This window comes from Dermacentor albipictus, chromosome 2 (genome assembly GCF_038994185.2).
Source record: "Dermacentor albipictus isolate Rhodes 1998 colony chromosome 2, USDA_Dalb.pri_finalv2, whole genome shotgun sequence".
Taxonomy (NCBI): domain Eukaryota; kingdom Metazoa; phylum Arthropoda; class Arachnida; order Ixodida; family Ixodidae; genus Dermacentor; species Dermacentor albipictus.
Genome location: NC_091822.1, coordinates 184,545,187 through 184,569,366, shown reverse-complemented (window position 1 = coordinate 184,569,366; position 24,180 = coordinate 184,545,187). Strand labels below are relative to the sequence as shown.

General features: G+C 42.3%; 1 protein-coding gene across 3 annotated transcripts in view; it reads left to right on the top strand.

The window, feature by feature from the left end:
• LOC135920148 (urease subunit alpha-like) overlaps positions 1-24,180 on the top strand; it is a 107,792-nt gene that overhangs the window by 37,105 nt on the left and 46,507 nt on the right. For all 3 annotated transcript variants that reach the window (XM_065454296.2, XM_065454304.2, XM_065454285.2), the window contains exons 5-12: positions 2,540-2,722; positions 7,930-8,007; positions 9,543-9,622; positions 11,945-12,050; positions 12,342-12,422; positions 12,572-12,658; positions 16,991-17,116; positions 18,324-18,595. In XM_065454296.2, the coding sequence (XP_065310368.1) occupies positions 2,540-2,722; positions 7,930-8,007; positions 9,543-9,622; positions 11,945-12,050; positions 12,342-12,422; positions 12,572-12,658; positions 16,991-17,116; positions 18,324-18,595 (1,013 nt within the window). The remainder of the gene's footprint in view (positions 1-2,539; positions 2,723-7,929; positions 8,008-9,542; positions 9,623-11,944; positions 12,051-12,341; positions 12,423-12,571; positions 12,659-16,990; positions 17,117-18,323; positions 18,596-24,180) is intronic.

The window sequence follows — 24,180 nt, the reverse complement described above, 5'->3', positions numbered from 1 at the left end:
AATTTCTTTTCTATGAACAGTGCTGTTGATGTCACCAGACAGTGCATAAGTAAAAATATTGTAAATTTCCAGGTGTCACTGATGCCAAGGCATCGATTGACGCAGTACAGTCCTATTCACACTGCTCCTTCACAGTACTCCTAGTTAACTTTCTCTTTGCAGAGTGCGAAAATGCAAGCATTCATTATTGACAGATCTTGTGTGTTTTTTATGAAACATTAGCCACACAAGTTGGCTTTAACAGCAGCTCTCCCTTTTCCTCAAAATAAAATAAAAAGGGAGCAGGGACTATCTTTCTGATGGTGATAACTGTTGACCTGGTCTCCCATCCTGAAAGTTGGATAGGTTGATGAGCTCTTATCTGAATAGCAGGCTTGTCTGATTGCAGTGATTTAAGGGAGCTAGAGAAACTGAGATAGAAGCTGTAAAGCAGATAAGAAGCGGGGCACATCTAGCTGTAAAATTGCGTGTTCTGGATTAGGGCTGTTTGTAGATAACAGGATTAGGGAAGTGAATTAGGCAGACCTTGGTATCACCTCCCATAATACAGTCTAAATGTGGAGAAGCCCTAAAAGGAGAAATGTGTATAATTAAATTACACTGTGTGTGTCAACATCACTTGAGTGCAAAAATTATTGATATGGTATTACATAGCACTTTAGTTTCTTGGCCTGATTCAAACAGCATCCACATAGTCTCATTATTTGCAGGATATAGAAAAATGGAAAAATAAAGCTTTGAACTTTTGCAGTCTTATCAAAGGGGAATTGAAACACATTTTCATCCACTAAGAAACCATTGCTGACCTGTAGACAGTGCTGCTGTGAACATGCAAGCCATATATGTTATTCTGCTGCATGCAGAATAGAACCTACAATCTTGTATAGTAGATCGCTTGCTCTCTCCTGTGGCTTTCAAGGCTCCCTCTTTTTTGCTGCTGTCGTCGACGTCGTCAGGGACACTACCGCGATATTTCTATTAGGGGGTGGGGGCGGAGGGTGGAGCCTCCATTTTTGTTGGGGGTGTGTAAGCGCACTTCATCACTTGGCACTACATGTTGGAAGGAGGAGAGCGATGATGAGGTGGGGAGGGGTTGGGAAGGGTAGCATGAAATATTGGGGGCTCAGCCACGCCCTCTTGCACCCCTTTAGAGCCACCATTGGATGCCATAGACAGCATGACAGTCCATGGATTTGTGCCAGCCAGTGGGCAATTGTTTAGGATATTGAGCTACTCACTGGTAGATGTCTGTGTGCCAAACCAGATCTTTTAGGAGACAGAGATGCAGTACTTGTTAAAGCATCCTGCCTGACCTGTCACTGCCTTTTTGTTTCTCGACGGTCGACGGTTTCGATGAAGCTGTGGCAGTGACGGTTCCGTTGTTGTGAGCGGTACCCAGCACCTCCACCACTTTGTTACGCGTGAAGGAGACCGTTTATAACCCTTACGGATGAAGGGGACCGTTTACTTTAAGTCGCGAAGGTGAGCGCAAGAGCGGCCAGCTGGTTGATCAACTCAGCGTCGTTCTCTTCTTCCTTCCCCACTCGGGACCGCAAGCACGTTCACCGGTCTTCGTTTTCTTCATGCGTAACAATATTGTTTCATCTTGGCAGGACTGTTTTCATTGAGCAGGTGTGTCTAATGGATATATATGGTTTACTGAGTAACTGGTAATAATGACACCATCACATCCGTCACATGCGGCAAAGCACACAAACTATTAGTCCCAGATTGTTACTGTTAAGCACAAGAAGTGTGCAATTGATTTGGTTTAGTTACCTTTAAATACTGCAGCCTTGAAGGGCTTATGGCACACAGGTGTTCACACCGTGCTCCTAGTTCATGCAAGTGTAACACGAAGATTTATCATGACATCCCAGGCAGCCCAGCACATTAGCATGCGATTCCTCACAGTAAGGCTACATTTGCGGCCAGCCACAAAATGGTAGTTGAGATGTGTTAGAATTGTGTATCATGAGAACCCTGGCCCTTATTTCGGTCACTAACAGCTAGCAGCAAGCCATACCTGCTACAGGTATGAGGGGTACATTGGAGTAAAACTAACAGAGTTCAAAGTAAAGTAGGTTCGTACAAGGCAGGAGCACCACAAACAAAAGTGAAGCTTGGAAAGATTACAAGAAAGAAACATGTATGTACAGCATAGACAATTAGCAGTTACCAGAAAGTGCATCTGAATATCTAGTGGTGACTCAAAAAGTTCGGTGAAAAATGGTATGAGCAAGGAAGCTGCACTTGTATGCATTTCACTAAGGTAGGGGTTTGTCTTGTTGGTGATCTGTAAAGTAGTAATGTAGGATGAAGTGGCAAGACATACCTGGGACCAAGTGCGTCTTACTGTCACTTTGTTCGTGCTCGTCCTCGACGTACAACATTTCGTGCTCATTAGTTTGCATTATTACTTAGTTGCAGTATGCACAAGCACAAATTTTACAGTGCAAAACAGTCAAGTTTACATTTTTCACAGAAGAGGAGGGGTCAGCTGAATTAAAGGCACGTACTTTATTCTCTTTCTTTGCAGCCTGATGTCCTTTCAAGAGTTGCCCCTTTGTCACTAGACCAGTTGGATCAAGAAACAGTCCAGCTGCTGAACAGTGTACCTGGAAAAATTTTGCCTTTAGAGGAAAACTCCGACATCACAATTAATGAGGGCCGAACCATCTACTCTATCCGTGCAGTCAACACAAGTGATCGCCCCGTGCAGGTACGTCTGGGGTGATTCTCGAACTCTTTGAAGGAAATAGGTGTTTAAGTCCAGGCTAAAGTTGTTATGGAATCAAATCAAACTTTATTTGCCTTGAATACAAGAACAGGTGGGGCCACAAAAAGCTGCTACCATGAGCAGCTTGATGAAGCAGCCGCCCCCGGAATGGGGAGCTGTGGTTAGGCACAGAATGCAGGAGTGTAATTGTAAAATGAGTTGAGTAGTGTTACTGCAATGTTAGTATATATTAAGTATTATTCATGCAATAAAATTGGCCTATAGTATAGTCAAGCCTGCTTACTATGAACTTAACTGTAACTCAAGAGAGTTTCCACCACAAGAGAAGTTCATATGTATTCAAAATTCACTTCTCCCGAGAATAGTACTGCTTAGTATTGTAGTGAGCTCCCCAAGCTCACGCTTCCCTTGTTTATTGCACATAAAAAAATAAATCGAACACACAAGGTATGTGGAGGAAGGGGCAGTGGCAGTCCCAGAGATAGATTTTGGAGGGGGTGAGAGCAAGTAAATCGGGGGTGGGAGTAGAAAATTTTTTCCTTCGATAAAATAATAATAATAATAATAATAATAATAATAATAATAATAATAATAATAATAATAATAATAATAATAATAATAATAATAATAATAATAATAATAATAATAATAAAGAAGAAGCAGTGTTGATTACAGGCATAGCATTTTTGTGGGTCAGGAGAAGGAGAAACATTATCCTAAAAATGCAAAAAGAGAGATAAATGTGGCAGCGGTCCAAGACAGCCTTTTCTTTCTTCTTTCTTTTTGAGAGGGAGGGGGTGAAAGTGAGAGGCACAGCTAGAGTAAAAGCTCTTTGTTCAGCAAAAATATTTATAAATGACAACAGATTTTTGTTTGCAACCTGACGGATTCAAATGCACAGCAGCATTTATGAACCATTAGTAAAGGTAAACCATTGTGGCTCTGATCGCTCGTATTCCTATATAATTACTCATTCATGCTTCCTGCATTGTGCACATGCTATGTTGATCCCAGAACTTTGATAGTATAACGCAATGCAAAGTTCACTTGGTGAGCCGCTGATCGACTAGGCATCCCTCTTCATTCAAGAAATGTTTGAATGGACCTTGGACTCATGATGCCGTGGTCGGTCAATATTCTCTGTAGTCCTTCTCACGCAAAACTTATCGCTAATTGATCACACTCGAGAATGGATGGTGCCGGCAAACCCAAGCAGGGCTACTTTCGGTGTTAGAAGATGCTTTTTTCAGAAGTGCGGCATCAGATGTCTTCATCATGCTCGCTTCCGTAGATTGCAGAGGCATAAAGGCTACCAGCTTCGGGAGATGTGAAAGCTTTCTGTCTCCTGATGCCTGCTGTTGTCCCGAATTTCTGCCGCTCAGAAGGCTGTGGAGATGTTTGGTAAAGGCACGGCCACACTTGAGGAAAAATGCTTGCTGCAAAATCTGCCATGCGACGGTCTCGAGCCATGCGAAGGATCATGCCATGCCGGACGGTCTCTAAGCTATTTCTCATGGCATGTCGTGTGCTGCAGACAGAGGAGACGAATCAGAGCGACCGCTTCAGCCATGTGCACACAAGGCAGCCGGTGTCATCAGGACATGCCGGACGGCTCGTTTCACTCTTGCGTTCATTGGACTTTGAGGGGAGGTGGTATATTGATGCTGTCAGGTGGCTGCCGCAGCAGCTAACTGTGACTCGGTCTGGCCATGCTACCACACCTACATTTTACTGCTGGCGCCGTGACACGCGCATCTTTTTTCCCTCTAGTGTGGCCATACCTAAGGTGGGCTCTCCAGTAGCAAGAACTGTTTTCTTTTTCACCTTCTCAGTGTTCACGCAAGTCATTGGACCATTGCAAAAATATTCTGTGTGGGAGCGAGAAAACTATTTTTCAACAAAAGTAGGTACTCTCAGCCATCGACGAGTAGAAAAAAAAAAATATTGCCGCTATTCAACAATTTTGCCTTTACTACCATCAAAGACCTCTACTCTGTGATCGTTTGGCTGCATAGTAAAAGCTACTGAATGGTGACAATACAGTCTCTCTCGGTGGTTGGGTGTGGGTTGTGATGAACTAAGCCAGCATGAAATTTTCAGAGTAAGTGCTGAAGAAGTTTTCTTCTCACTGGACGTGGGATGGGGTGGAATGTATTCTGTGGACGGGAGTGGATCAATTGTGGTGGTGTGATCGATGATGCCGTCAAATACTGAAAATGCTTGCCTCCTGGGGACAGAGGTAGTGACAGCGGTTAGATGGGGAGCAATAATGGCCCAAAGTATCCACTTAACAGAGTTGCATCAACACGCAGTCTCGTGATTGATCTGGTGCGGCTGCTTAAACATAATCTGGAATCCAGGAGAGGTGCGCCTCGGGTCCGACTGCGAAACGTTTTGCTGCTACAGGCAGGGCACCTTGCTTTCTTGGAACGCCTGGGTGATGGAAGCACTTGGCATAGTGTCACTGGCATAGCCGCTAAGCAGGAGACTATCCATGCCGACAAGCACGAATTCAAAACCAGTGGGGATGATGCAGGAGCTTTTGACAGGCTCAAACCATTGGTCTCTGTCCGTCGCAGGTGTCATGAATGGTTTGTTTTTCCAAACTGTGGCTGAACCCAGTCCACAGGCCTTTCCCGGCTTTTCTCACTTGCCCCAATGCACTTTTATACCGTATCATCTCAGAAAGCGATGCACTTCTTTCATCCCATTGTTCATGTAGCGATGGTGACATGACACAATCGAAAACGATTTGACGGGGGTGGGGGGGGGGGAGCCGTGGGACTGCCACTGGGTTGGAGTTGCAAAGTAGATAGCTTAAGGGCACACCTCCTGTAAGTTCCTACTTAGCAGGAGGAAGCTTTTGCAATGAATTGCAATGTGCTGAAGTAAACAAGGGCAAGAAAATATGTTCTCTATGTGTTACTGTGAACCTCTACAGCTATACAATGAGAGCATTGCTTATTGCATAATGTGTTCAGAGGCTAATTCATTCTTGCTTACATGCCCTCGGCCAGTGCATGGTGGTGTAGCTGTGATCCACATCTTATATCAAGGATAGGAGGACGGAGTAGTAAACAAAGTTCACACAAATTTAGTGCCCTTGTGAAAGAAAATCGAACACACCAAGTGATCGTGGCGACCAAAGGAGCACAGCTGCATGCATGTCCTCGAGGGGTTTTTTAGTGGAGTGTTCTGGCATCACCACTGCATAACTAAAGCATCACCTGCTGTGTTGCTATCTGGTATACAGAAATCAGGGCACTTTCACTGTAGAGTTTCATGTTTAGAAAACTAGAGGGCTCTAGAATACACAAGAAATGCTTAGACCTACATCACTAAATCCATTGACCAGCGTGGCACCTAAACTGCCAAGCTTCTCATTGTGTTCAGTACACATACACTTTGGGCCCGACATCGCATACATGCAAGGCTTCTGGCACTCTCTAATAGTGTTGTGGGAAGGAAAATGCGTAGGGGCAATATATTTGCATTGTACTATTTACAAGTAATTTTGTGGGGAACAAAATGGTCACCAGTATGCGCTAGGCCATGTCGCTATGTTTATTGATACGGTTCCCAGTTTTGTCACATTGGTGCACAGTGCTAACACATTGTGGCTCTGGTATGAGAAAAGGGCGCTGATTGATTAAGGCATGTAGTATGCGACATACGTGATACATACACTAGCAGATCAATAATTTTTTTTTTCTGCAAGAAGCTTCTACTTTGGAAAGCAAAAGTTTTGGTTTCAGTGAGCATTGCAGTGACTTGTACAAAAAGAAAAAAAAGTTTACTTGTTACCTGTGTATAAGGCTGTAGTTGTGTCATCTTATGTCACCCATGGATTTCATCATCTGGTTTGGTTGAGTGGAAACTGACAAACTTTGACATTTACATAACCGCAGCTGTCTTGGCCTTGTTTTTCATTTGCTGTATAAGCTTAGAGGCCGTAAAGGCTACTCAACAATCGACCATATTCACACTATCGATCAGGTGATAGAAAAATGTGCGGAATAGAACCAACCTTTAAATATAGCTTTCATTGATTACGAGAAAGCGTTAGATTCAGTCGAAACCTCAGCAGTCATGGAGGCATTGCGGAATCAGGGTGTAGACGAGCCGTATGTAAAAACACTGAAAGATATCTATAGCGGCTCCACAGCCACCGTAGTCCTCCATAAAGAAAGCAACAATATCCCAATAAAGAAAGGCGTCAGGCAGGGAGATACGATCTCTCCAATGCTATTCACAGCGTGTTTACAGGAGGTATTCGGAGACCTGGACTGGGGAGAATTGGGGATAAGAGTTAATGGAGAATACCTTAGTAACTTGCGATTCGCTGATGATATTGCCTTGCTTAGTAACTCAGGGGACCAACTGCAATGCATGCTTACTGACCTGGAGAGGCAAAGCCGAAGGGTGGGTCTAAAAATTAATCTGCAGAAAACTAAAGTAATGTTTAACAGTCTCGGAAGAGAACAACAGTTTACGATAGGTAGTGAGGCACTGGAAGTGGTAAGGGAATACATCTACTTAGGACAGGTAGTGACTGCGGATCCGGATCATGAGACTGAAACAATCAGAAGAATAAGAATGGGCTGGGGTGCGTTTGGCAGGCATTCTCAGATCATGAACAGCAGGTTGCCATTATGCCCCAAGAGAAAAGTTTATAACAGCTGTGTCTTACCAGTACTCACGTACGGGGCAGAAACCTGGAGGCTTACGAAAAGAGTTCTACTTAAATTGAGGACGACACATCAAGCTATGGAAAGAAGAATGATAGGTGTAACGTTAAGGGATAAGAAAAGAACACATTAGGTGAGGGAAAAAACGCGAGTTAATGATATCTTAGTTGAAAAATAAGAAAAAGAAATGGGCATGGGCAGGGCACGTAATGAGGAGGGAAGATAACCGATGGTCATTTAGAGTTGCAGAATGGATTCCAAGGGAAGGGAAGCGTAGCAGAGGGCGGCAGAAAGTTAGATGGGCTGATGAGATTGAGAAGTTTGCAGGGACAACATGGCCACAATTAGTACATGACCGGGGTAGTTGGAGAAGTATGGGAGAGGCCTTTGCCCTGCAGTGGGCGTAACCAGGCGGATGATGATGATGATGCCTTTCTGAAGCTTCAGTTATTTTCTTTTTTCTGTGACACTGATTGACATTATATATCTCTTTTTATTTAGATTGGAAGTCATTACCCTTTCATTGAGGCAAACAAGTACCTTGTATTTGACAGAGAGAAAGCATATGGAATGCGACTGGTAAGTATAAAACTGCTGAATTTGAACTAGAGGAACAGTAAACTCCATTGTAGTCATGTGATATGTGCTTTATCACCTTTTGTGTGACTCGGCTTTAATTGCTCACTCCTGTCTTGCTTGCTTGGTGCAAACGCAGTTGTGAGTATAGTAGCATTGTGTCCACTTTGCCTTTTGTTCAGCATTTGTTCTACCTGTTCTACCCTTTCAAAGTCTCTAAGCTAGGTTAATATTTGACCCTTTGGCATGTGGTGACATCTGTGAGCCAGTGAGGAAAAGGGAAATGAATGAACAATAAAAAGAGTAACTGCAAAAACTAGTCCTTAGATGCCTCTTTGACAGTAATAGTTGTTACTGTGCTGTTTTTAAAGGGCCCTTTTAAAGGGCCCCTCACCATGTCTGGCCATGTTGAGCTGACAAGCGAAGAGCATACAATGTGTGCTAACGATCGTGTTTGCTAAGAATTATATTGCTACACGCCACGGAAAGGCCTGAAATTTCAATCTGAATGTCATTCTCCCTTTCCCTCGCGGCAACTGCACTCCAAGCTGGACGGTGACGCACTCATATCCCTGCCCCTACGTATTCGTGTTCGCGGTGTAGCATCGCTCGTGGTGACATGTGAGTTTGAGAATTATTCAAGGCAACATCTGTTATTTGTGTGATCTGTTGCTTGAATTGACGAACTGAAGTTTGGATAAATAATAAAACACGCAAAGAGAATGTCTGCATGTCTTTTGTTTTACTTCATACCGAAGCAAGAGAGATGTGCTCCTGCTTTGTCTGCTTGTTTCCATGGTCATGCAGTCACTTGCGCAGCCACCGAAATTGTGCCATTTTCTACCATGTTCCAGCTTGCGATCATGCTCCGCGATCCACTTGTTCTGCCCCTGTATTCGTGTAGCACTGAATTATACCGCTAGTCATGTTTCCTTGTGCACAGCGTGCAAAATCGTGTGCTGCGTGAAACGAAACAATCACAACAGCTTGCACGCAACGCCGCCAGCTAAACTGCGCAATGCCGACAAAAAAAAAAAAGAAGCGAGGAGAAAAAAAAAGAATGAAGGTGGGGCCCATGATGTATGCGTCTTGCGATCCTCGAGGTCTGGTATGGGAGAATGCAGGGAAGGAATTTCGCTTGCATAGGCTAGATAGGGCGAGTGGAGAGAGAGACTCGTTTGGCAGTGGAGCGAACCTGCTGAAATCATGGGTTCGCTACAGTGAAATATTTCTATCCCGGCTATTAATGAGCCGATTTCAAAATTTTTGCGACAGAACGCTTCCTAGAGTATGTGTAACACCTTCAGGTGTATATTGCTATGGGGCCTGGTGAGGGGTCCTTTTAAAGCTTCAACAGCAACATGCACAGCTGTGGCTGATGGTTAAAAGAGCACTCGTTCCATTACTATACTGAGGTACACAGCTCTCAAGCATTTTGGTGCATAAAATGTTGAGGATTACCCTCTGTATTTGCATTTTCTGTCAGACTTTAGTAAACACTAGTGAACTGCACCCATGCTTCCTGTTTCTTTGTGCAGAATATTCCTGCTGGCATGTCCATTCGCTTTGAACCTGGGGATGCCAGGAGTGTCCCACTTGTGGAAATCGCTGGCTCAAAGTAAGCGAATGCACAAAAAAATTTTATGCACCTCTGAAATTCTCTACGCATTGTCCTGCTGCACAGGCGTGATAGAGTGAATTGTACATCAGAATGTATGGCAGGTTAAGTTCTCAAGTTCTGATGTGCTTTCTGTAGGAAAGGAAACACATTGATGTTACCTGGTCAAAGTGTCAAGCCTGCAGCATTAGTAAGAAAATTTACAGCACTACAGTAGTAGTTGCTCTGATTTAGCTCTTTTAAGGGTCATGTCATTACATGCTTGACTCTCTTGGCAAAAGCACAACAAGCGACAGCACTCTCATGGCTGTTATTGGCATCTCGCTATGTAACATCCTACCATTGCGGCCACTTCACATATACTAGTATCCCAAAGTACGGGGATATCTGTAGCTTGTGGAGAATGCATACATTTCCAAGTGCTGAGGTCTCATAATGGCTGACCACCTGGCCAGGAGCAACTTGTACTAATTTTACTATACTCCATTTCATATACAGCGGGCAATGTTGCTCAGGCTGTACAAGTAGTGAGGTCATACAAGTTTCACATTGTGCATTTTGCAGTGCAATTATTTTTTTATCAGAAACACTTGCTACAGGGTAACTAATTTATATAATTACACCTGCTACTACTTGCGTAGGAAGATTATGTCAAATCACATATTATATATGTGCACCTTCATGCTGCCAACATGCAGCATAGCGTGTTGTGGTTGTGAGAACAAGTGGTGTGCTGTGGCTACTGGTTGCAGAAATGAGTTACTCACTCATTTGGCGGTATTAAATGTTCTTAGATCTGCAACGCCTTCCATGTAATAATTATGTTGTATAATGCGACATCAAAGTATGAGAGGTAATGTTATGTCAGATTATGTAACACATCCTACTGTATATTTTTTTCATATGTGATGCACTCTTTTTTTGGTCATGAATGTGAGCAGTGAGTCTCGCTAGCCTTTTTACTAGTGTTGCCTGCTATGTATAAAATGAAGTTTACATTAGGTTCACCTGGCAGCAAGTCTCATCTGCATCTTGTAGCCATGATGGATATCCCTTTCAGGCGCCAATTAATTCTGTTGATCAAAACTAAATTTCACCATATTTCTTACATGTTCAGCATCATAAAAAGCATACAACTGCAGAATAGAATAAGAATTTTGAATTATTTAGTGAGGTTTGTCAAGTTTACGGAATGTGGACTCCATGCAAAAACTCTCTACAGGAACAGCAGATATCAGAACATCTGCTATTTTATGTCTAGCAGGCTTAAAAAGCACCTATCCAGCCACTTGAAAATTATTCTTGGTGCCGTATGGTGTAAAAACCAATGAAAGGAGTGAACCTGCTGCATACAACAACATATTCATGCCGAGCAAAAATACCCCACCTTCGCACTTGTTTCACTGAAACATTTTGCACATTTTATTTATGCTTGCAGCACAATTCCAATCAGGAGTCTTTCGAGAAGTATTCGACACATTTTAAATGTCATTACTTTCATCAGTGCTGTTGCTGTTGATGCAAAATCTTGGCATACACAATTGTGTACGTCAAGATTGACAGCTGCTTTATAAGGCGAGCTGGTGTGCTCATGAGACGTCGCTGCAAGGAAGCTAGACAGCTCTGCAGTCACTAGCTCTTCTCCTTCTGTAAGGACATACTGGATTGTTTTGAAAGCCTTTTCAGTGTGCAGAAGCCATCAGAAGGCTAGGTTTGTTGCTGCCTAAATGTGCAGCCAAAAGTTAAGGGGTGCATTTTACCATATGTCGCATTACTAAGGGAGCCAAGCATAAACAAATGTTTGGGCTAATACCCATGCAAGTGATGCACACAGCATTATATTGGGCCGATATCATAGTTGGACATGTTCTGATTATGACCTTACCTGCCATGATGGGTAATTCTGCTGATTTGATAGCCAATCACAGTGGCTGCATTTAAGTGGAAGTGAAATGCAAAAATGATTGTGTTCTTAGATTTAGGTAAACATTAGCACTTAAGACTCCTATCACTTGGGATTCATTCCAGATTTGACTTTTGCATAAAAAAATAAAGCATTTGAAATTATTTTTAGACCACTCGTGAAGTTTCTCAGAAAAATAAAAATAAATGTTCCAGAAACCAACACCAGGTGCAAAAAAACAAACAAGCAAACAAGAATGTATGTGAGAAAACATTGTATGAATGTGTGTGAATATATAAAAGGTTGGTGTTGTTAATATCTGCCGGGAATGTACACACTGGATAGCAGTATTAATGCATTCAAGCAAAATAAAGGACAAAGCTGCAGTTGTAAAACATGCCACGTTGTTTTTGTTGCAGAATTGTTCGAGGTGGAAGCAACCTGTGCGATGGTGAAGTGTCCAATAGAAACCTTCCGCTAGTTATGGAGAGGCTTCGAGCACGTGGCTTTGGTCACCGAAAGCAGGTGATTTTTGTTTGAACTTTTGTACAGTAGCCTTGCACGAGTTTGCATGCATTGCGAACTGAGAGAATCAGTGAAGCTACTTGACCTTTTGAGACTAAATGAAAATGTTTCCATTTCGTTATTTGCACGTGCGAGATGTGTCTTGTGACAGCACTAATATACTACCTACTTGATGGTTTGAATTTCTGGTGTTGGCCCTTACAAAGTTGCACACATTGACAGATGCGTTCCTCTTCAAAGCTTTGAGAAGGTGAGCCTGCACGTATTAATGCTGCGTTTTTTTTTCTCCAGGAGCAAGTGCACATCTCAAAACCATACAAGATGTCAAGGGCTGACTACATTGCCAGCTTTGGACCTACGGTTGGAGACAGGGTAATTGTTTCCTCGAAATGTATTTTTAGTGGTATAGAATGGTTTCTCTCTTTGAATGAGACTAATAATTTCAGCCGGTTTGATCATTTGTTGTCTGCAAAAATGTGTCTTTGTTTGTGTTCGTATGTACTACTTTTTCTTTTTTCTAGATAAAACTTGGGGACACTTGCCTGGTGATTGAAGTTGAAAAGGACTACACCCATTATGGTGATGAAGTCAAGTTTGGTGGAGGAAAGGTAAGGCCAGAATATATTAATCAAGTAAACTCTATGGAAATCCACTAAAAGAGGGGAGCTTCATCTTTACTTTTGACAAAGTACATTTCCATATAATTTTGTTCGATAAGTATACTCCAGACTGCAAAATGTTTTCAAAATGTGTCAGCATTAAATTTTTAAATTATTATTATTATTATTATTTTTTGTAGCTTGGTTGCTTAGTTTGGGCATCAAAGACACAGCACACTGCTTAAACGGACACTGAAATGATTTTGGCAAATGTGTACAGACGATACTGAGTCGGTAGGGTAGCTCTTTCTGAACATTTGGAGACAGATTTAGGAGCTCTCCATTGAGTGTGTAATTTATTACCAAGTTTTTAAAAATGTGCATTGCTACTGACCGCAGAAGCGTTGCTTCCCTGAGTTTTCAGCTGCCCTGTCCCCTGATATGTAGCGGGAGTATGTGTTAGTCCGGCGAGCTATTCGATTGGCTACCCATGAAACATCATCGGAAATCATAGAAACATATTGCTTCATAAAGCTTATTATTATTTTTTTAATAGCATGCGTATGCACAAAAATTTGTGTGCCCTTAATAATAAATACACAACTGCAATTAGTATAATGCATTTTTTTCAAACAAATGGCCCACTTCTGCCTGAGAATATGGATCGTCTGCTACATCTGCAGTGACGGCAGCCAATGAGGTGTGGAGGGGTTTCTCAATGAAAATAGGTGCAGTGATGTCTTCCTTGGCAGTAGGAACATGAATGGTGCCAGCGCTGTATTACCCTTGCCTTGCACTGCAGGTGCATGCAGGGGGTAAACGGCAGTGGCGGCACCCGCCGTGGTTGCTCAGTGGCTATGGTGTTAGGCTGCTGAGCACGAGGTCGCGGGATCGAATCCCGGCCATGGCGGCCGCATTTCGATGGGGGCGAAATGCGAAAACACCCGTGTACTTAGATTTAGGTGCACGTTAAAGAACCCCAGGTGGTCGAAATTTCCGGAGTCCCCCACTACGGCGTGCCTCATAATCAGAAAGTGGTTTTGGCACATAAAACCCCATAATTTACGGCAGTGGCGGCATGCTGTAGAAGACGCGAGCGCTGTATGTCAGCGTTAATGCCAACCTCCTTGGTCAACACTGCGATCATCCACAGTGTTGAAACATAATGCGCTTTTAGTGACAACCACAGGATTCGCGTTTGTCAGAGAATTGTGTTGTCAATAATTTCCTTAGAATGCTAGTAGTAGAAAAATATCCTAACAAGCCAACATCTGGAAACGGAGAGTTGTGAAGGCAACCGAATGTGCCTTAATACATGTTGAAATGTCCTCCAGAAAGCAGCCATAGTCAGTTAAACTTCAGCCCAGTTTTTCACCTTCCACTGGAATGCGTAGCATGTGTGCATTTGTTTTTGTGTGTGTGTTTAAATATAATGCAAATAATGTTTGCATTACATTACTCATATATCCATGCAAAAAAAAAGAAGGAAAAGAAAAGTTAAACTTTATCGCAGTGTGGCTGTCTCTATCTCCCACTCTAAACGTGTAGGTTCAATTCTCGATGCTGGTTACATTTTAATTTCTCAATTTCGTTTTTTTTACTTTCTTTTAAATTCTAGAATAGAGGAAACGAGATAAGTAGCCCATTTCACCAAATTCGCGAGTTAGCAGCAGCTCTAGCCTAACTGTCGCAGCACTTGTTTTTACCGCTGACAGCTATAAAGAAATTTTGCGAGCATGACGTAGAGACTATCGTAGACATCCGCATATATTTACATTTTATCAGGCTATTATCAAGCCAAAATAATACCATAAACAGCTACTTTGTAGTTTTGACATTGCATCAACACTCATGGCAACACAAGGAACGCCAGGCATAGTCCAACTCTTTTTTTCTTCTTGTAATGCAAGCCAGTGAACTATTGCTTGAAGTTCTTCGTGAAGGTTCACTCCTTGTAGCCCAGGCTTAACAAGAAAAACTACCATGGGAAGAGATGTAGGGACACACTCGGTTCAAATCAACAGGAAGTAGACAAAACTTGCGTCACCGCATGAAGGAAGCAGAACATAGCAATGGGTACCTGGTGTAAATGTTGAGAGAGAATGCCGCTGCTTGGGAGGAAGGTGATGTTTAACCACTCGTACCTGTTTCATTATAGCGTGCCATGCAAAACTTCTCTGAGAAAGCATCCCTTGAGAGATACCATCCATTTCTAGGTGTAGAACAAAAACCGTTTAAGGGACCCTTTAACAGGAGTTCAAGAAATTGATGCAGTTGTTGACAAAAAATTTTTCTAATGGCTTTCCTGTAAGCATTTGTGGTTGATACTGCGTAATTAATTTCTGTAAATACAACTTTTTCTAGGAAGCATGTATTTAATGGGGTAGTATGTATAGCAAGAACTGCAAGAACTAAATAGTATATTTGCTTGTGCTCTCTAAGAGTGCAGTGGTTGGCTGCTAAGACTGTATGACGAGTCACATTTTTGAGGTACTACATGCATCATAAGTAAAGTTCGTGAGGCATGTTATGGGCTCGCTCTCCTGGTCGTTTTGATGTCTGTGAGTGTCCGCCACCATCCATCGCTGGGATACCAAAATGCCTTGTGAGAAAAGAAAAAAAAAAAACTAAGTTCTCATTCTGCCACGAGGATCCAAAATTATGACTTACAGATTCGCTGTGCAGAGTTCCCATGGCCACTCTGCCAATGCCGCATCACCACCACAGCAGCTGGTGCTCGTGTGCCTCTGTTTCCTGCAAACCATGTTTCTCGCATGCACATGGAAGATCTGACATGAAAGATTGAAGTCATACTGGTAGCTTAATAAAAATGATATAATTAGAACTTCCTATTCATATGATCTTATTAAGCAGTTTTCAAGTGATAGATATGTCACTGACAGTATAGTGGGATCATCGAAAAGCCTGCGCTGCATGTCTGCTCAGTGGAAGGTGCATAAAAAGGTCCAACGAGATGCAGTATCGGAACATTCTTTTTTTCTCTGGAATAATTTGGATGACCACGGAGAATGCATGCAGGTTCACATAAACAGGTAGCAGGAACGGTCCTGGCAGCTGTCTCAACCATTTTTTGAAAAAAAAACTGTGCTCACGAGGGAGGGGCTTCTAGTGTGACACTAGCAGGATGCTAATGGAGAAGTTGGTACATTTTGGAAATGCAACTTTCCTATCGAAATTAAGATACTTGCTTATGCACATGCTGAGCTATTGTGCACACTGCTGTTTCTAGAGCTTAATATTTTGGGAAAAGTAGGGACACTGTGGCAAGGGAACTGCTTGAAGTGTTTCTATTCTGACAAAATTAGAAAAAGTGCAACAATAAATCACTAACGATAGGCAGGCACCCAATAGTTCTCTCTTATCGCTCTCTTATCCTTTGGCAGTGCATACCATTTGTCTCTCTTGCTCCTTGGCACCTTTACCACCTCAGATTAGCTCTGTACCAACTAGATGTAAATTTTCAAAACATATCTTTGCATGTACCCACTCCTGCTATGTCTATTTTCTGAGATGGCAGTTTGTGTAAACAAATAAACAAAAATGATAAATGGAACCATTCAATAATATCTCATCAGAAATTAAGAAATAGAAAACTTACACTCATAATATTCAATTCCTTTAGCTCTACCAATGCATGTGAGACTGTTTTGAATTATACTTTTGTTCTGTACTCACTCGTCTGTGAATTCTACCAGAGATGACACAGTATGAAGTAAATCTTCAATCCCTTCACAGGTTTTGTGGGTCCATTTTCTCTTTACAGCCACCGCCTCCCCTCACCTTACCTTCCCACCTCCCTTCGCCAGCGCGAGACCTAAGGAAAGATGAATTCAATTCGATCAGTAGATTTCATTGAACCCTTGTATGTATTTGCTGATGTATAAGTGACGGTGTGATACATGTGAAGATGTGCCTTCCACTTTGACATGCTAGATGAGAGTGAAGGTTTTTTTCCTTCCCTTGTTCCTGGGGCCGTTGTTTATTTTCGAATTTATTTCCTCTGCCCTTTCTTGTAGACCGCCAGGAGTATGTATACTACACATTGAGAAACACTGATTTAAAAAAAAGTGGAGGGGAGGGGGGAGGGGAACTAAGGTGTTTTTGTTGATGTATCTCAAGTTTGCACTTATGTAGGGGTATGCAATTGGAGGTTGACATACCTGATGCATCTGTTTACATATTGTTTACCAATGGTAAAGTTTATGAAATTTACAGTGGCAAATAACAAGTAAGAAGGAACATATACTGCATCTGTGATGATGACTAGAAGTATACAAATTTTGCACGGGGCTTCATTTGTTGAATGCTTATGATCTGCAGGTGATACGAGATGGCATGGGGCAAGCAGCTGGCCGTAACCCAGAGGCAGTCCTTGATGTGGTCATTACAAACGCTGTCATTGTAGATGCACTTCTGGGTGTTGTGAAGGCTGACATCGGAATTAAGGTAACAGGAAATAAATCGTTGTCCCTGCATCGAAATTTTGCAGCAGCACATAGATGTTAGCATTACTGCAGCTGAACTGCCTTTTCAGGCTGTACCTTCTGTAATGTTCTGTTTTTCCGGTCTGTCCGACAGCTTTGTCTGTAATTTTCTTTAAATTCTTTTTTCTTCTTAATGTGGTACTAATTGCAGTTGTAATGAAGGCTAGATGAAGTTGGCAAATTGTTGACTAAGGTATCATGCGTTTGTTAACCTTTCTGTTAAAAAACAAGCTACCAAATATGTGTTTTAAACTTGTGCTTCCTGGAAGCATTGTTTCTGGTATTCAAGGAGTGTTGTACAATGGGCTGGTTGGTATGAATAGATTAAGGATAATGAAACAGTGCTTAAGAGCACAGGACATTGAGACATAGACGTGGGACTGAATTGTGAAACGAAGAACCCCATGTAGTCATGCTAGGTGATTGTGCTCGCACACACGTGCAGAACATTTTTGGGGGTACGCTTCCTCCTCTCATACTTCAGTTGCAAGGCCACACCCATACCCTGTCTACCTGTCGGTGTCCTGCATTTCGCATGCTGTTTTATTATTCCTAATTCTTTCTGGTAACTAGCATTTTACACCTATGCTAAGTGGAAGCTTTTTGTTCTTGGCAAGAGCATTAAAGGAAACATTCCTGATATGAAGTGCTGTGCCACACGTGTCAAACATGATTCCTTCTTTTTATGTTACGTCATAGGCAAGCAGCCTATATATCTAGTTCGCTGTCACTGAAATAAACCAGTGCGGTACGTGCTCTTGGATCGTCTCCGTCACTCTGCCACCAGCTACAACAATTCCCACTAAGTAGCTTCAGTATGCAAGATTGCAAAACAGCTTTATAGAAAAGGCTGCCTCTTCCTCACCAAGAAGGCGTTGTACTGTTTGAAATGTAGAATGTATAATCTGTCCATTGTGGAAATTAATGACTTGCATTTGTACATTGCATTGTCAAGGAAGCTTGCACGGATTTTTTGTCATTTAGAAACTTTTGTACTAGCAGTTGGTTTTGCTTTCAGATGCTCTGACCATGCACAAACTACACTAATTTGAGCTAGTAGACAAACAATCCCAGGTAGTACTTGAATCATATTTAGATAAAAAAGCATTGTTGGTTTACCCACTGAGTATTAGTTTTGATTTATTCTGCTTTTTGTGTCATTGATGCAGGGAAACGAGATTGTTGGCATCGGGAAAGCAGGAAACCCTGATATAATGGTGGGAGTCGACCCAAAGCTCGTCATTGGCTGCAGTACGGAGGTTGTGGCTGGTGAGGGCCTCATTGTGACGGCTGGTGCCATAGACACCCACGTGCACTACGTCTGCCCTCAGCTGGTTGAACAAGCAATTGCTGGCGGCATCACAACTCTGATCGGGGGTGGCTCGGGACCAGCGGAAGGGACGCGGGCAACCACGTGCTCTCCAGGTGCTGAATGCATTCGGTAAGTACTCAGGTATGCCACGAGTAGAAAAACGATAAGAAACATCCAAGATATTCTATTTTTAACAATGGCTGAACAAGGGAAGCCTCGCTGGTGTGATAGTGCAAGGTGTTCGCTTTTCCGGAAGAGGGTTATAGCGCCGAAAAAACACAACACACAGCAAGTGAGACGGGACAGGCGCAACTTCCAACTGTTTATTCACCGCTTATGCAACAACTAGCCACCCAACAAGTGTTCGCTTTTCCGAACACCTTGCTCAGTTGTCCTATCATGACTCACGAGGCGATGCGGTTTCGTCAGTGGCCGCCAATGCGGTGGGGTGGGACGACAGAATGTGCACACATCACATGCCTGTCGATCATTTTAAAACTGAACGAATCATGTGCTAGGTGTGGAGCAAGGGGCAAGGTTGTTCACTTTCCAATGAATGGACGTTTCGCTCATTGCTGACGACGTGCCTGGTGTCTGCTTGTAATGGCCATTCCTCTCCTCTTGTCATCGCATGCCCAACGTTGGTGGCTGGTGTTGCGGGATGCATATTTTTTATATGAAGACACCTTCTGCTGCCATTTCTGCAACCTTTTGGTGGGCATTCTCGGCAGCAAGCAAGCCAGTGGCATCAGGATGCAGGAGGAGGTCCTTTGTGCTCTCCGGTTTTTATAAACCAGCAGCATTCGACGTCCTTGGGCAGCGCGTTGTTGTTTTACTTCTTGCCTGTGTCTGTTTTTGTAGTATTATCACTGTTATGTAGTTGTTGCTTGACGCAAGATGTGGTGACAGTGTCCAAAGTTGCTTGAATGTTGTCGCCATCGCCAGTATGTTGTCAACATAAAGTGAGACCACGGTAAATGTTTGTGTCAGAAAGGTGAAGTTTATCAGACACATCTTTTTAGACTGCGATGTAGGCTGCATGAGCTTCACTACACACAGGTTGGTTTCACTGCATGTTTTGCTTTTATTATTTACATGTTTCAACACAGCACACTGTATTGCAACATCGCAGTCACTCAAGGAAACTCAGCTCTCTGAATTACCGTGCTTTCTTTTCTTTTCAACACTACTTGAAGTGTTCACTAGTTTCATGGAGGATGCCCCTTTTAATATAGACAGCTATCATCATGATAACAAAAAAAAAGGCCTTTGTTTGTAACTTTATTCTTCAACAGGCAGCTTACGCCATCTGGTATTGTTTATAACAGCCACAGAGCAGGAGACGAGCTCAAATCGTCTTGAGGGCTGCATGAGAAGTAAAACAGCATTGAACGAGTTTGGCTCATCATTCGTCCTTTTTTCAAGTCCGTGCATGATGAGCTCAGTTTGTATTCTGTTCAAAAAGGAAATTCTTCCATCAAAATCAAAATTTTTAGGTATCCAACTCAGTGTTCTTGACTTGTCTCCATTAGAAGAGCCTCTTGTCAAAACATTTGCTTCAGTCTGAATCTTCCCTTGTTCAGCCACTGTTGATACCTCAAGCACTCACCTTCATGTGAACCATTTCATCTTGTTCGATTATCATCATCATCACTGCCGCCGCCGCCACCACCACCACCACCACCACCACCATCGTCATCATGTTTTATGTCCACTGCAGGACGAAGGCTTCTCCCTGCGATCTCCAGTTACCCCTGCCCTGCGCCAATCAATGCTAACTAGAGCCCGCGAATTTCCTGATTTTATTGCTCTACCTAGTTTTCTGTCGTCATCGATTGCATTTCGCTTCTCTTGGTGCCCATTCTGTAACCCTAGTGGTCCAACGCTTATCTAACCGGCACATTACATGACCTGCCCAGCTCCATTTTTTTCTCTTGATGTCAATCAGAATATCGTCTATACCCTTTTGCTCTCTGATCCAAACCGCTCTCTTTCTGTCTCTTTAACGTTATGCCTAGCAATCTTCGTTCCATCGCTCTTTGCACGGTCCTTAACTTGTTCTCAAGCTTCTTTGTCAGTCTCAACGTCTCTGCCCCATATGTCATCACTGGTAAAATGCACTGATTGTACACCTTCCTTTTCAATGATAATGGTAAGCTTCCAGTCAGGAGCTGACAATGTCTGCCGTATGCGGTCCAACTCATTTTTATTCTTCTATGAATTTCCTTCTCATGATCAGGGTTCCCTGTGATTAATTGACTTAGGTAAACGTACTCCTTCACAGACTCTTAGAGGCTGACTGGCGATGCTGAACTCTTGTTCCTTTGCCCGGCTATTCATCATTATCTTTGTCTTCTGCATATTAATCTTTAACCATACTCTTACACTCTCTCTGTTCAGGTCCTCAATCATTTGTAACTCGTCTGCATTGTTGCTGAATAGAACAATGCCACCGGCAAACCAAAGGTTGCTGAGATATTCGCCATCGATCTTTACTCCTAAGTCTTCCCAGTTTAATAGCTTGCATATTTCTTCCAAGCGTGCTGTGAATAGCATTGGAGTGATTGTGTCTCTCTGTCTGATCCCTTTCTTTATAGGTATCCTCCTGCTTTTCTTATGTAGAATTAAGGTAGCTGTAGAACCTCTGTAGATATTTTCCAAGGTAGCTACGTAAGCGTTCTGTACTCCTTGATTACGTAATGCCACTATGACTTTTGGTATCTCTGCTGAATCAAATGCCTTTTCGTAATCTATGAAAGCCATATAGAGAGGCTTATTATATATTTTGTAATTTTTCAGCTGAAGGCTTTACGGGTCCTTTCAGCTGTGGACATGTTCCCTATATCCATCCAGGCCATGCCATAAAAATAGCAGCTTTAAGCAGAGATCTGTGTAGTTGCTTTGGGTATCTGAATGTAGGCTGTCTAAATGGTCTTTCTGAATTTATAACAGTTGTGAAGCACTGAAGTCAGTGATAAACAATATGCGTACATGTATTTTTTTCTAGCTTAATGTTGCCATTGCTGCAAAGCTGGGTTCTCAGTTTGTTAATGTCAGTAGCAGTGGCGTAGCCAAACATTTCGTTTGGGGGAGGGGTTCACGTTGCAGCTTGGTCTTCTCTTTAAGAGGAAGCTTTAGCTAGGGTGCTCCGATCTAAATACAAGTAGAAGGGGAATTCATTTTTTTCGACAACTGCCGCACATAATTTGATGAGGTTTGTTGCATTTAAAAGGAAAACAAATTTTGTTGACTGCTGGTTTCGAATTTTTCATGCACGTTGTCAATTCTTTATTAAAAATGGCCAATATCGTAAATTTTCAGAAAACAAAAATATCAAGTTTAAAACTCTGTAACTCAACAATGAAAAATCATATAATAATTCTGTGAGTTGCATCTAATAGTACATCTACAGCAGACAAAATTGATATGTTACACATGAATCTAAAAGAAATTAAGTATTATGGAAATACGGCTTTTGTAGAACCCTTGTACACAACGTAACCAATTCACGTAAGATACAAATTGACATACCAAATCTGTCTGCTTTGATGCAGAGCTATTAGATTGTAAATGTCCTGTTTCTCTTTTTTTCAAACTTTCGAATTTTTTGAAATATCTTAAACGAAATTCAGACCCTAATCGAAATTCTGTTTCCAACAGACGCTGGAATTTAAGTTTCTCTCTCAAATGCAACAAAGTTCATTAAAAGAGATCCAGTGGTTATCTCAGAAAAGCGTTTCTGTGTTTTACATGTTTTTGACTAGGCTGCTTTGGAGTTCGGCCCAAGCTAAAGCTTCCTCTTAAACAATTTGTCGAGGGATCAAATACATGAATAATAATTGAATTGGCATTGCCAAAGATGCTGCACTGAGAAAACAAGTAAAATATGTATTTTTTCATAAAAGAATGTACTCGTATGTTGCAAAAATTTTGCCTAAAATAACTGATATCAATGCTTCCATCTCTTTTGTCTATTTAATAAGTGAAGAAAACATCACACAAACTTTAGAACTATATCAGTTCGAAACCAGCAAAGCAGTGCATGCCGTTGATATAAAAAATGTAAAGGCCATGAAATGAACAAGTTGAGGACAAATATGTTAATGAAACTTTGTCATTCAAGAACCGTGTTTACATTCTTGTACATAAGCAATGGCCAGTGAGAAATCTCAATGACGCTGTCATTTGTTCCAATGTATTACGCAGGAGCAGCTGTCACCGGTCCTGTATCATGAGTAACTGCACCGAAATTATAGTCGCAACAGAGAGCACGTATAAAAAGCAGTTCTGCAAAATGTACGAGGGCGAGTCAAATGAAAGTGAGCCAATGCGAATATATGACAAATGGAGTACTTTATTTAAAAGTAGGCTCCATGAGCATTTAGACGTTTGTCCCATTGACTAACGAGTCGCGTGATTCCCGTCTCGTAAAACTCCTTGGGTTGCTGCTTCAAAAAGTCTGCAACTGACTCTTTCACGTCATTGTCCCACACGAATCTAGTGTGGGACGATGCCCAAGAAGTTTTCTGGGCATCGTCACGTCATTGTCTCACACGAATCACGTGTGGGACAATGCCCATTCCCAAGTTGGGGACCGGCATTTTCGTGGAGCAAGATGACTTCATTACTCAATTTTCCATGTCGTTTGTTCTTGATTGCGACATGCAGCCGTTCCGACGTTTCGCTATATCGGAAAACAATTGATAGTCTCTCAAAATTTAGCAAATTCTTTCAGTAATGGCCCCTGACAATCGAAAAAAGAAAAAGTCAACAACACCTTTTTGGCGGAAATGACGACCTTTGCTTTCTTTGGGCATGGTGAATTCGAATGTTTCCACTGTAAGCTTTGCCGTAGTGTGTCAGGCTCGTAGTAGTGGCACCATGGTTCGTCCCTGATCACAATTGCAGACAAGAAGTCGTCACACTCATTGTGATACCGGATGAGATGGGTCAACGTAGCACCAAACTTCTTCGTCTTCTGGCGGTGATTGAAAATCTTGGGCATTCATTGTGCACACAAGAGCCCATAACCAAGACGTTCATGAATTATGATGTGAACCGAACCGTGACTGATGTTTACATGCTCTGCAAGTTCATCAATGCTTATTGTCCATTCTTGTCTCATCAGCTCATCAACCTTTGCAATTTTGTTGGGGGTGATTGCATGATGGCTTTGGCCCGGTCTTGGATCGTCTTTGCAACTTTCACGTCCCTCTTTGAACCGTTTGCTTCGACGTTTCACAGTGGCCAATGAAGTGCAATGTTCAACGTACACGGCAGCCATACGACGACTAATTTCTTTTTGGGAAATACCTTCAGCTCTCAAAAACTTCATCTCACCATGCTGTTAAACTCTTGGAGTGTCATTTGTGTCACGCAACCATGTTCAACCGCGTGTATGAGAGCATTAAAGAACCTTTATCCTTACACCTGCTTGTCACTTTTGTAAATGAGAGATGCCTCTCTGCTATGTGCATGCAGGGTGGGTAGGCTCACTTTCATTTCGCTCGCCCTCTTACATTAGAAATGCGAAGATACAATGGGATATACAAATGCAAAGATACAGTTTGATAAAGGGCTAAAAAGTGTCAGTGCAGACAAAGTTCACTGCACGTATACACAAAACCTCGCAACAAGATATTTAAATATACGTATAAGTCTCCAATAAATCTACGTATCCAAGAAAAAGTCACTGTATATAATGGGTCAAACAA